This window comes from Chaetodon auriga, chromosome 4, assembly GCF_051107435.1.
Source record: "Chaetodon auriga isolate fChaAug3 chromosome 4, fChaAug3.hap1, whole genome shotgun sequence".
NCBI lineage: Eukaryota > Metazoa > Chordata > Actinopteri > Chaetodontiformes > Chaetodontidae > Chaetodon > Chaetodon auriga.
In genome coordinates, this window is record NC_135077.1 from 25,731,842 (window position 1) to 25,745,868 (window position 14,027).

General features: G+C 44.3%; 1 protein-coding gene across 1 annotated transcript in view; it reads right to left on the reverse strand.

The window, feature by feature from the left end:
- LOC143319598 (sodium/potassium/calcium exchanger 3-like) overlaps nucleotides 1-13,895 on the reverse strand; it is a 46,499-nt gene extending 32,604 nt beyond the window's left edge. Inside the window, exons 1-2 of the mRNA XM_076728695.1 lie at nucleotides 13,358-13,895; nucleotides 9,824-9,952 (exon numbers count right to left, since the gene is read on the reverse strand). Coding sequence (XP_076584810.1) covers nucleotides 9,824-9,952; nucleotides 13,358-13,553 — 325 coding nt within the window. The 5' untranslated portion in view covers nucleotides 13,554-13,895. The remainder of the gene's footprint in view (nucleotides 1-9,823; nucleotides 9,953-13,357) is intronic.
- Nucleotides 13,896-14,027: the final 132 nt, after the last annotated feature.

Below are 14,027 nucleotides of genomic sequence, written 5' to 3' on the forward strand. Positions count from 1 at the left end.
CTGCTGTATCTTTGTATTGTTGCCACTGCAACAACCACCTTCCAATGGAGGTCAACATTATCTACTATTAAAGATACGCTGTGGAGTTTGTTGTAAACAGTGAAAATTGTTGCATTTCTTTCCTTGTAAAACACTCATAAAGTTTTGGAAGAACTGAAATACTGCATTGTTTGAATCATATTTGCTAGCTACCAGTTGTGCTAGCACACAGCACAGCTTGCTGCACACCTTTGCACATGACCACCAGCTGTCAACACTGTCCGACAAAGCAAAAAACACAGCGACTGTATTTGGTCAAAATTTAGTTCAAAACAGAATCAGACTTTCTGACATCATACAATAAAAACTATTAGTCCATACAAATGTGTCATTTTGGGGAGGGAAATTTACAAGGAATACAAAACGCAGCTGAAAAATAAACTGCAGTGACTGCATTGCTGCCTAAGGCTAGCTGGTGAGACAGCCTCAGCTAAAGCTAATTTACACACTTTACTCATGTTTCCTGGTATTGAAAAATCAAGTTTGATGCTCCAACATCTAAACACATAAATAAGACACTAGCTAAATCTTAAATCATAAGCTATTCCTGCTAAAAGCTATCCTAGCTTAGCACTACCTGCATTCTCCACAGTCTCTGATTAAACTAGCTTTCATTCAAATGACACAAAAACACATGTTGTTTGTAGATACTGTGTTTTCCCTGCACACTTACAATTTAGCATACAGCATCTGGATGTTTTTGTAACGTCTGTAACTGTGATTAATGTCAGCCTAAGAAGCTATAAAATTAAGGTTTTACAACTTTTATATGTGTTACACATTTTGGCTAAGAGCCTTCACATTTCAAACTGTTTCATTGACAGGACTAAACATTACGTCACCAACGTTCATGAGAAGCAAACAAAACAGGGTGCGCTCTTGAAAACGCTGCTCTATAGTGCCGTTAATGACTCCAAAAACTCCACAGGGTACCTTTAAAAAAGCTAATCTGGATTTATACACACTGCATGTGATTGGGCATTTATTGCAAACTTCACTCCTTGGACATGTGAATTCAGCTCGTGCATTGATGCACTGATGAAAATTGTTAGTTAGCTGCAAAACTGTTGATACACTGTAAAAATTGATTTTCTTGACATGCAGATATTCTTTCAATATCTGCATCCCAGTCCACTTTTTCCTAATTTTGTGGTGTTGGTGTTGCATTTAGACATTTTGGCTCATTAGAAGAAACCTCTGTAGTTAACACGCGTTTGTATCACCTGGATTTGTCACGATAACTTCCATGTCTGCCTGTGCATAAACTGTATATCTAACCACAAGAGAAGGAGATGAGAGAGTAGAGAGAAAAGGACTGGAGGGAAACAGCAGAGAGAAGTGGAGATCCTGGTGAATTCTGAGATCAGCCAGAGACACAGACACACTCCCAGACACACCGTGCTAGCTAGCTTACAGCTGCTAACATCTGTCCAGCTGGTACAGTACAGTGGATGCTTGTGGCAAATAAATCCAAACAGTCCAGAAATTAAATGAAGCAAGGTGAAAGTTTGCTTTGTTGTCTGTCTGAAAACAATTTACAATTCAGAGATCAAATTTTACGGTAGCTTCAATCCAGAAGAGAGACTGGAATGATTTCTGAAGGGTGTGGAGTTAACATGAGAACTGTAGACTCATGCTTTAGGAATCGGTCAACCTATTCCTCGACTGCTCCTCGATGTCTGACCAAACTGAGCAATCAAGCAAGAAGAGCACTGCTCAAGGACAGAACCAAGACCCAAGGACAACTCTGACACAATGTCTAGTATCTTGGAGATCTTGCAGCAAAGACAAGACTCCACTGACTTCTCGAGCTGTGATGTGACTCACCATGTGCAGAGGGCACCACTCGACACCATTCCTTTGGGTACAGAAAACAAATCATGCAACCACACCAATTCTAGAGGTGAACCTGCGTCACCAGCTTTGTGTGAAGATGTATTGTCTCACAGCACGATGACCCAAAAAAAAAAGCTGGAAGAGGAAAAAGTGAGGAGGAGAAAAGTCTGCCTTCAGTGGCTTAGTAACATCCCAGATTAAAAACCACCACAAACCCGCCAAACATCTTAAACACTGTGAGCAAAACAATATGGGAGAAATTTCCAAAATGTCTCTGTCTGTTTAAAGTGCTCCCTGCATGCCAGTGTCTGTACTCAGCCAAAGACTGTTTGTGAGGGAAGATGCTCCACTCTGTCACCACACGACAGACAGTTTTTCCAGTTCCAACGGGGTGATGCGTCGCCTCATGTCAGTTTCACTTTCTCAGCTATAAACCTTTTTCTTTTTTCATATCATAGCAATAATTTACATTTCTAAACTCTATAGTTTTGAACCAGCACCCTCAGTATTTGGATGAAGCAGCTGGTGAAACATAGGGTGTGTCATATTTAGTAGTCTACAGCTGTGATTTCAGCATGTCAGACACATACCTAATGAACATTTAGGCCAATCTATGTATCAGACTGGGCTCGGTATGGGATTCTGACAACGATTGGAGCCAAAAAAACTTGACTGGAACATCCCTACTTGTTAGCCAAAGAAGAAATGTTTTTCATTAGCTGTCGTTTCCATGGCAAAAAGTGAATTCCAGCCTGTGGTAGCATTCATGGACAGATTTTGGTAATCAGCTGAACATCCATCAGTTATGTTTACATGTAATAAAATGATGCAACTACTTCGCTCACTGTGATTAGGACAATAATTCTGTTTGGCTGTTTGCATGCCTATCCCCCGCTAGATCTTAAACAGCCTCCTCTATTTGGGAGCTGTGCATCTGTCAGTCATCATCAAAGCCTCCCAGCTGCTCGATTTCTTCGTGCTAAGAGCTTATCCTCGGATAAGGCAATCTGACAGACTGAAATATTCGTATCCATAAAGCACATCAAACACCTTATCACGACTCCCTGCTCTTTAACCTTTCATGTGCTACTGTGTAACACATATGTGTTGACTGGGTTAGTCATGCACAGGCAGAGGGAGTAATTGCATTCACAGACTAGATCATACATGGTTTTTCTGTCACTCCTTCCTCACACTTTCAAGCTCAGAGCACCTGCCTTTCTCTTTTAGATGAGCAATCATGGCAGATGTGAAGACAATGCCCTACTACTAATTAAAGAAACAAGAAGAATCAGTGCTATTGAAGAGATTTACTGACCAATATAGACCTATCACAGAGATATCGATAACGGCATATACTGTATATTATCCAATATGCAAACTGTTTTATAGAGTCCACAACGCAGTAGAAGGATGTTTGGAGTAATTTATATACAGTGCCATCACATAGTTCATCCAGCTGAACACACGGCAGCTAGAAGAAGAAGAAGCAGGTCTCGGCTATTTCAGCCCTATCATTACATTCAACACGGGGGGAAAGAACCCAGAGCTGTGGTCAAGAAACGTGACAGCCACCTCACTGATGGTTTCAAATAAAGTTTGGCATGAAAGTTTAAAGCAGAGGTGCTGTTCATCTCTTAACTCAACAGGCTTGATCATGAGTAAGTGTTTGTGATCAATTTTTCCCTCATCCATTTAACCTAATACACCCATTTTACATGTAGAGGCAAATGTTCTCATTACAGTAGCTCCTTCATCTCAACATGGATATTTCTGAGTGTGTAAAGTTGCAGTGAAACAAAGCAAAAGATTTATGGAGTTCAAAATGAACAGGAAGTGCATAGAATGATGGAGAGGAAGCTCAAAAACAAGGAAAAAGACCATGAGCGTATCATCACAGCATCCTCTGTTTTAGGCTGGCCAAGAACCCTAGTTGCATTTCACTCCCCCTCATATACTGCCAGCGCTCTGTTGGTCTCATAAAGGTATAAAATGGCAAAATGGTCAAATGGTATCCGCTTAGACATGCCGAGCAGTCTGAAACCCACTAAGCAATTTAACTGTATGCTCAACATACTGTTCAGAAAAATACTCTGTGTGGGAGCCTTTATGTCCTCTCAAAGTCTCTGGAATGCAGCAGCAAACGAGGATGTTCGTGGCTCTCAGGAAACAGCCTCAACATTGCTCACAGTCACAGCAGCAGGATGAATCTTTAAAGGTGTGTCAAGCCACTTTTGCTGCTGGCAAACAACCTGAACTCTATAATTCAGCAGGGGTGCTGGGAAGCATTTCCTCCGCGTGTGGGGAGGGACAGACGAGAGGCAGAGAAGAAACACGACAATCAATGATGCAGGAAATAACGGAAAACTGCAATGAGAGACAACCAAAAAGTAATGTATGCTAAATGTCCTGTCTACACGAGAGTTAGACGGAGTGAGGGAGAAAGAGGCAGACAATCAGCAGGAGCTGGTGTAGAAGGACTCTCAGACTCGCTGAGCTAATTGCTGTGATGGATTGGTCTTATTCCCCTGAGCACGGAGCGCCTGCTCCTGCAATAACACAACAAGATGACTTTGCCAATCTGCACGTCAGGCAGTTATGAAAGAACTTTGCCACCATCTGCAACTGTTAATACAGCTGTTGTCGTGTTGGGAAGGCAGCAGCAGCCCACTCAGAGCTAATATTGTAATATGGCAGAATTGATTTCTCAGAGGAAATCATTCCGGGAGCTCCCCGGGTCAATTTTGCATTTGATTAGTGGCAGTCTATTGTTGAGGTATTAGGGAGTGATCGTTATTTCTGATTTGATTAATTCATCAGCTGTACTATGGCGATGCTTACTTTACTTGCCTCTAGCACTCAAGGAGGCTACCCACATGAAGTGAGGCTAGCATGAGCACACGCACATGCACGCACACACACACACACACACACACACACACACACACATCTACTCGCTGCAGAAATCAGGGCCAGCACCCTCACATTAATCAATACTATTCTTAACAAGGCTCAACTCTTAAAGGTTCAACGTGCAGCCACACGCATGCGCGCACACACACCACATTTCTCACAGGGAAGCCCTGATTAAGTCATAGCAGCCTCCTTTCCTAAAATGGAGTGTTGCGTCGGAGCTGAGCTGAGCTTAGCTGAGCTGAGAGGAGAGGATCTTTAATAACGGAGGAGGAGAGCCCCCGGGGAAAGACCCCTGGAGAGAGCAGTCACATGTACGGGGTACCCAAACCACTATCTGTCTAATCACACAGCAAACGCTACTGTACACAGAGCTCCTCGGGGGGTTACATTAACCACCTGTGTTTGCAAATGTGTTTGAGAGAAGGACGGGAAGAAAAGATGCATCTGTGGTGGAGTGTGTGTGTGTGTGTGTGTTTGTATGGAACGGATGGAGGAGGAAGAAAGTTGTGTGTGGGTGTGCGTGTCTGTGCATGGCTGTGTGTTTAAAGGTACATGTCATCAGCTTTACTGCAGATACAGTATGACTAACCCCCCATTTCTCTGACATCCTCTGAACTAATGCATTTTTTTTTTTCCACCAGAAACCTACGATGTGGCCTTACACACTGGATTCTGGAAGAACCATCAAAATGAACAACTCCTGTTTTCCAAGAGAAAAGGAAGGTGAAGAGCAGGACAGAGAGGCTTATTTTTTTTGTATAAGATTGCTTATATTCACCTCCCCGAATGCAGACACACACACTAACAGGGCCACACACACACACGCACAAATCAACACCCACAGCCACATATACAGAGTGTGAACTCAACACCTCTTTTCTAGCCAGGAAACTCTCTTTGACATTTTCAGCAATTTGTAAAGCTCAAGGGCGGCGGAGGCTGAGCAAAAGGAGCGAAGTTACTCAGATGTAACCATTACTAGCAGCTACGGCTTGTGTCTCCCCTCTTTTCCCCTTAAATGAAAAATTGCAGCGTGATGGAGAGGGGGTGGGGGGGGGACTGAACAAGTGTCTGAAATCAATAGAAGCGGCGGGGTCCTCACAATTAAAATCAGGGAGGGAGACGTAATGACGGGTATGATGTCTTGCTTCATGTGAGGCTGGGAGGGGAAAATAAGCAAATCTCTCTCCCTCGCTGTCTGTCTGGCTGTCTCTCCCTCGTCTGTCAGGCACTTGATCAGCAGGCCTCTAATTTCAGGCAACAATCAGCGAGGGCCTCCATTGTGCTGCATCCTCTCAGAACACAGAGCTCATGTTGGGATACTTCCTCATCAGTCAGGCTTATGTTCTAGTCTGAGGCTGGCAAGCTATGGAAATACACACACACAGTACACACACACACACACACACACACACACACACACACACACACACACACACACATACAAATTCTGGTGCAAGCTACTACATGATCACGCACATAACTAGTCAGTGAGTTGATTTCCTGGTTGACAGAATTGTAATAGATAACAATGTGGATATCAAAGCTTAATTGCAGCTAGTGACACTGTCAGCTGGACTGAAATACTTAAAAAATAAATTAAAAAATCGGATGCATGGGACTTTGTATATATTTGTGATGCCAAGGGGATGAGTCCTATAGACTTTGGGGATCTCCTGACTTTTCCTCAACTTTGCCCTTTTTCCCGGGATTCTCTCGTATGTCACCCTTAGTGCTGTAATGTTGACAGGAGGCATAACTGCTGAGTCCTCCAGTAACAGGTGGCAGCGTGTAGAACATGAGCTGATTAGGTGTTACATCTAGTTGCGAGAGGCCATTCACTCAAACAGCACCCACCAACAAAACAAGAAGAAGAAGAAGATGAAGGTGAGTGATGGAGTAGCTGCCAAAAAGGCTAAATGTTTGTGCAACTATCTGGCAAGTATAAAGGCCCCAGAGGCACAGAAACACGCTCCACCTATGACTGTATTTATACTGTCTCTGCCTTCATTTCATCATCACCCTCTGCTACCAACTGCCAAAATCACAGCTGAAGCATAACCTACAAGTAATAGATCAACAAACTAAGTGCTGAATTTATATGTCCTTTTATGTTTTCATTTCAAAAAAGTAGACATGTTCACAACATTTCACTTTCAACCAGGTGTCCGATTCTGACCACATGACTGTAGTCACTTCATGTAGGAACTGGTTCACTCAATCCTTGTTGCTCTGATATTTTAATGCAAGTGGTTGTCTAGTGGTGATTTTAGGATTCACCGTGTGTCTCCTTGTCTAAATGTAAGGGGGGTGTGGACAGTGGTGAGGGTGGTGGAGTGCTGGAAAAGTTCCCTTATTTTCAAATCCCAGAGTTGACAGTTGCTCCAGTGCCATCGTGAGGGTGGCATTTCTGGTTTTCAGTTTGTGTGTTTTTTGGCTCGGATCACTCTCCGAAATATTTTGCCAACTCCGAGTCCGATCCGATACTCATATTTATCTGAATGTTGATTAAATATGCAGGCTATCTGGCACACTGAAATAAGAGCTGTATCCTGCTGAATTTGGCTCACCTTGTCTTTCATTAGCTTCATCCATGATACGAGGGCTTAGCAGGAGAATCGACATGATGTGATCAGCTGATCGCTTTACAAGGTGTCACTCTGTGGATGCTGGGAAAAACACTCGCAATCACATGGTGGTGTGACAGAGATCACAAATGATCTTTGGCTGAGCGCAGACACCAGCGTGCAGAGAGCTCTTTAATCTGACAACAGTCAAGTCTGATGATGTCATTTTGACCAGTGAAAGCGATGGTCAGTGCGGGCTAAAAATGGGAAGCAACTCGTCATTGGAGCTTAGTGAGTCAGTGTATTTTGCCAAACATGGTGTCAGAGGTCACTAGCAATGGTGCTCCCAAATTATTTTTCACATCCACATTCACTCACAGCAGCTGGGCATCAGCAGCATGAGCCGTTTCTTCCCATCACCAAAATATCAGTTGTCCAATACGTTTCTTATGACCAAATATGTGCCAAAATAACCACATTCCCATCATCCTCAGCTGTACTTTCTGACTCTCGCACAGATGCGAACATGGCTGTAGGATGTTGTATCACCATCTTTCCATTATTCCCATCAGTAATGCTTCTATCTTCCTACTTTGCCACTTCTCCTTGTTTCGTTTCATTTTAATTCAATGGTATCACCATGAACTTTGAAGCTGAATGGTTTTGCAAAATCCAGTGTTCAATGACCTTTCTAACCTTCAGTGCCAGTATTTAGAAATTGTCTTACCTAAGCTTGGCATCTACAGGACAGTTAACAGAGTACTCTAGTGCTCATTTAGAACTGCACCACAACACTCAAGAAGGCTCAGTGTCCAAGAACCAGAGATACTGTTCACAGTATTCTTGTCCTTGTTAAAACCTGGTGCCTACATTTCCCACAATGCAACTCAATCACCGACAGTTTAGTCAGAGGTTTGGATGTGTTGTGCTCGTAGCAGAGATGAGGAGTGGGTGACAGGGGTCTGGGGAGCTCAGACCCATCTGACACAAGCCACAAAAGGCTTCATGCAACTTTTTCCACTCGTGCAGTATTACTCTCCAGTAAGTTGTGACGAATTTATTTACTATTTTCTCACATTTTAAAGACTAAACAATTTTTTGATAATGAAAAAAACGTAGTTTGCTTATTTGCTTTGTGACTTGAAGCTCTAAACAGAAACAACAAAACGTGCATGCTCACCTCACCCAACAGCCCATGCATACCGTTGTGACATCCTTCCTTTCACACATCCACCACCTTTTCACAACACACAACAGCTCAGATGACGAATTACTCAGTAACTCCCCACAAGGGTACGTTTTATGTGTCTCATGCCAGGGACAGCAGCAGAAATCAGCAGAGCGGGCCAAGAGTTTCGGAAAATAAAGGTTTTTGTCGCAAAAACCACGCAGTCCTCGAGAGGGTGGCAGGGGCTGAAGCCACCGGGGTACGTGCTTTAAATTTAGCATGAGCGGAGGAAAGAGCAGCTACTGTATAATAAGCAGGATAAGAGAAGAAGTTGAACTTTGACCTCGGCTCCCTTTATAGATGACAGCTGCGACCTTGGGAGGGTGAGAAAGGAGATTGATGATGGCCATTTTGCTTAATGAGCTCACGAGAGAACCACTCCTCCCTCTGGAGGAGGCCAGTCGTCTCCCGCTCAAGGTAAAAAAAGATGTCAGTGTGATTTGCGGCGAAGTCACCTCTCTCCATCCTACCTTGTACACATCAATTATAACAGGAGCGAATTTCCTTCCATCTACGTCTAAAAATAGCAGCAGATATGGGTGATGGTGAGAGTCCATGCACGCACAAGGATTCGTCCAATGAGAAACAGGCTGGATTACACCACAAGATATGATTTTATACAACGTGAAAGCATTTTTGACTTTTAAGGTCACCTCCATGCGGTTCATTTCAACCGTTTTATGCGGACGGAGTGATTTTAAACTTTACAAACAGGACGCCTGACAAAATGCCTTCAGCATCCTCACACGCTATCCTTGAGCGCCTCAAACAGAAGTCGTTGGTTGATGATAAGATAAAAGGTCGCCATGGAAACAGGGATTTTTTTTTTCCTGAGATGTGGCCACCATGGGGAAAAACACGAGGGAAACACGAGAGGAAGGGAACGGGAGGGATGAAAAGACGAGACGGAGAGGGACGGCGAGGTGGAGGCAGAGGGAATGAAACCTGCAGGATCCTAAAAACATGTGACGGAGGACGAGAGTGAAAACCGCTGAGGCAGCCAGAATGTCACCGCCTGCTGTAGCCTGTGCTCATGGGAAATCATCTGACCTCACAATCTGGGTTACCCCACATCAGGAAGTGAAAACAAGGGGACCAGAGAGGGTGGAAAGACAAAGGATGTGGGGTGATCATTTGTTTCCCACGTCCCTTTTTCCCATATCCCTCCCTCTGCTCTGGAGGGTGGAGGGTGACAATGCTTGGGTGTCCTCTTTCTTTCAGTCTGTCTCCGCCTTACCTGGAGTGGTGCAGTTCTTAGATCCTTCGCTCTCCACTTCCTCCAGGCTACCGTTGTCCATTTCCTGCAGTAGCCTCCTCCCTCCCCATCTCCCCTGGTCCTCTCTGCTGTGGCTGGAGACATCGAAACCTGGAAGACGGTTGTCACAGTGAAAAGTCTACTTTCAAAACAGATTCAAGGACGTTTCAGTGCAGCTACAACATCTAGATGGGGCACTTTCACACTCAAAAAGCTGAGTCTAAAACTGTGATCCCTGAGTTTACTTTAAGGAACGTGAGCATGCATGAATGAAAGATATGCAAAGAATGAAAGAATGAAAGATATGCAAAGGTGCAATCACAACAAATCTTACAAGCTCATAGAAAGACACTGCACAGTGGCTCTAAAAAAAGGTCTTGGTCCCAGTTAGTGTCAGAATTGTGTGATGTCAATTTTGAGATGAACGCTCAGTGAATCATAGATCTACAGTGTAAATAGGGATATGCCATCAAGTCACGCACATCCTGATGTTTTGAAAAATGCAAAACAGTAAGCCGGGTTTGCATCCACACAAGGAGGAGGAGAGTGTGAAGCCGGCCCCAGCCAGCGAAAAGAGGACAACATGAAATGCTGATTCTGCAGATGGAGTTTGAGGTAAACAGTGACTGGATTTGAGTTTTTAGCAGGAGCATTAAGCTGGTTCATCACTTCTGCATCATTTCATGACGTGTTCTGATTGTTTGGTTTGTAAACCAGGATCATGGCAGCAGTTTTTTTTTAAAATCTCCATCTCTGCTTTTCAAGGTGACGTCTTCAAATGTCACGTGTTCACAGAAGACTGACAAAAGCAAGCAAATGTTCACATTTGAAAAGCTGAAACTGTTAAAAAATGACCTAAATGATTAACTGTTTGGCCAAACAGCAGATTTATTTTGTCAACTGACTGACTGATCAATCAGCGAAACATGGCAGCTTTACAAATGTTGCACATTTCCTTAAAGAAGCAGTAAGTCAGTGGGACCTTTTAGAAATCAACAGCTTTCACCACAAGCACACATGGTGAGCGTCAAAACGTACTGAGCAAAGAGGTTTGACAGCCAGTCCTGATGCAAAGCGACTTCTGAAGTACAGCAGCAGTGGCAACTATTTACGCCTATCAATCAAATCGCTTTGGACAAACTTCTCAAGAAAAGACAAAGATTATACAGTACATTTTCCGGCTGTAACTAATGATTATTTCACTATTGATTCACACGCTTACTATTTCCTTGATTACTAGAGCGATTCTTTACTTTAAGAAGTGTCAAAAATTGTGAAAAAATCATCAATACAATTCCTAAAACCCTGAGGTGACATCCTCAAATGTCCTATTTTGTCTGACCAACAGTCCAAGACAAAGAGATTCATTTCACAATGACATAAAACGGAGAAAAGCAGCAGATCCTCTCACTGGCGAGAACAACAGCAGAGGATGTTTGCTGTTTTCGCTTGAAAAATGACAGAAACAATTAATCAATTAACAAAATTGTTTCTGTCAATCGACTAATGGATTCAGCTCGAGTATATTCCAACACACTCACTATATGACCCACCAGAGATACTTTTAGTTACTTGTATTTCTACTGATCAGGGGCGTCTTCTCCATCACGTGAAAGTTTGGTTCTTTATATAAAAGCAGGGTAGTGAACAGCTGGAGGAGTGCACCACAGATGTGTCAGTTTGGTATCTCCCCCCTTGCCTCCTCCCCCCTCCCCCCTGATTCATACATTGAAGGGGAATTTCATGATTTTCCAAAACAAAATCCCCTTGTGGGGGTGGAGCAACAGCGCAGCGCACAATGTGGGGCTCCTACTGTGGCTACATCTGCACATTCTTCAAGAAAGCAGCAACACCAATGAATTTATTTCATACTTCAGAGAGCTCAGCAGGAGCACTCTGCCCTTTCCACCCTGCCAACCACAAGTCTGGCCTAAGAGAGGGATTCAGATAGAATTAAAAAGCCCAGTTATTCAATAGTCCTCAGGGCATGGCTGAACTTCTCACCTGGCCTCACCTTCCCTACACCACACACAGCAGCCACAGCCGCCGCCGCCGCAGCAGCAGCAGCAGCAGCAGCAGCAGAGAGGCTTGCGTGCCAGCGCTGTGCTCCTTCCTTCTATCTTTCGCTATCTTGCACAGGGAGAGAAGGAGCGTGGGAATGATTAATGTGCCACTGTGAGGAGGCGTTGAGTGCACTGCTTCCAGCTCCACAAACATCAAGCTCAATTTAGCAGAACTTCATTAAGCACAACATAAATAATCAACTTTAATTGATATTCCGGCAAGCTGATTAAGAGTTAACAAGAACACAATGGGGACATGGGAAATGCATTAAACGGCCCGCTGTTGTCACTTGTTCACCTCTCATTCTGAGCACATGCAGAGAGCAGCACTGTTGCATTTCCATGTAACCAGGATACGCAGTGGGGAGGAAAGAAGAGAAAAAAAAAAATTAGGCCCACTGATGATGCACAAATCATGAGTGTATGAATATTCATGCAGGCCTTCTGTCCATGAAAAGTGATAAATGCATCGCACTTTAGCTGACGCTGACTCAGTAATTAAGTGGAGTGTTGGGGGCACAGTCAAAGATAGAGACAGAGAGGAACATGCAGGCAGCGAGTCGAGTGCTACAGATGTTTGCTGTTAGGAAGCAATGCACTTATTTATTATCAGGGTTTCATCTGACATGCTTTTGGACGCTTTGGCAGCGCTAATCATTGAGCAAACATGCCAGCAGAGCACTGAAACACGGTCAGAGAGAGGGACGGAGACACTGTGTAACCATTTGCAGTAACCTGGAGAGGTGGAGGTCTGTACCCTGGAGCTCGTTGCCCTGATTTCACTGCTCTGCAGCGGAATCACCTGGACACAGAGGAGCCTCAGCATCCCTCAGCCCTCAATACTTCCCCATAGTTAAAGCTCATATGAATTCCTAATATAGCCTATTGTGTACCTGCCACGGCAGATGTATGACACTGTGTGAGGATTTTTCAAACTGGGCTAACGTCACAGGATGTCACTCTTTGGTTGAGATGTTCGAGTGCTGTGGTTTCGATAAAGTGACCCGGAACACGCGCTTTGACGAGCTATGCTAATGTCCCCAAACACATCACGACAGAAGGATTTTAGGAAGAATGTGACAGAGCAAAACTTTCAGTCAGGAATGGGCTGTTAGGAAAAAAGACGACATGGCAGACTGTACAATGAAGCCTGAACCACAGGGTTCATTTGGACACTGACTAATTGAGCCGCACTACAAGTCCCTGTAGGCAAATGAAGACCAACACTTAGCAGAACAAGTGATAACAGGAAGATGCGTTTAAGTACCACGCAGCTGCCGACACTGTTGTACGTGTGTTTACGGGAAAGGTGCAGCTGTGTGAGCCAAAACGAGGACGGCGAAGTGGAGAAATGTGACAGGCAAACATGTACAGTAGCCGGAAGAAACAACCAGCTAACTGCTGGGGGGTCAGCGGTACCGAACAGGAGCTGAACAAACGGCTGAATCCTCACCTGAATTTTCCGCTAAGAAGGAAAACCCCTTCACGACCACAAGCAAGCCGCCGAACAAGCATATCTGGATCAAAACCAACTCCTTTCGTCTTTTCCGCCTCGCTTTGACCTTCTTCTGGTTGGGCATCACTTGCGCCGGCCGATTCCGGAGTCGGATACCCGGCAGAGACATCCCCTCTACCGCTGCCACATCCATGCGGATCCCCGAAGTAAAAAAAGAAAAGAGAAAATAACGAGCAACCTCCTTTAATTCCCAGGAAATTGACTTATCTCCCGGGAATGGATGAAAAGTACAGGGGAGGGGTTTCAAGGTTTCAGGGGAGAATGTTGAAAAAAAGAAAAAAAAAAAAAAGTTGGAAATTAGTACCGCTGGGATGCTGCGAGGGCTGTTTGGCAAAAACGGGGAGCTTCTGGCTGGAAGAGCCGGATTTTGCTTCTTATGTCATGTTGAAATGTGGTTTTGGAAGTAGTAAGGCAGAGGACTACTGCACGAGCCCTCCATGGATGCGTCCGTCTGCTGTGAGAGAGAGAGAGAGAGAGAGAGAGAGAGAGGGGGGGAGAGAGAGAGAGAGAGGGAGAGAGAGAGAGCGAGGGAAGAGAGAGAGAAGAGAGGGGGGAGAGAGGAGAGAGAAAGAAAGAGGGGGGGGGAGTGCATGTGGGCATGTATGCA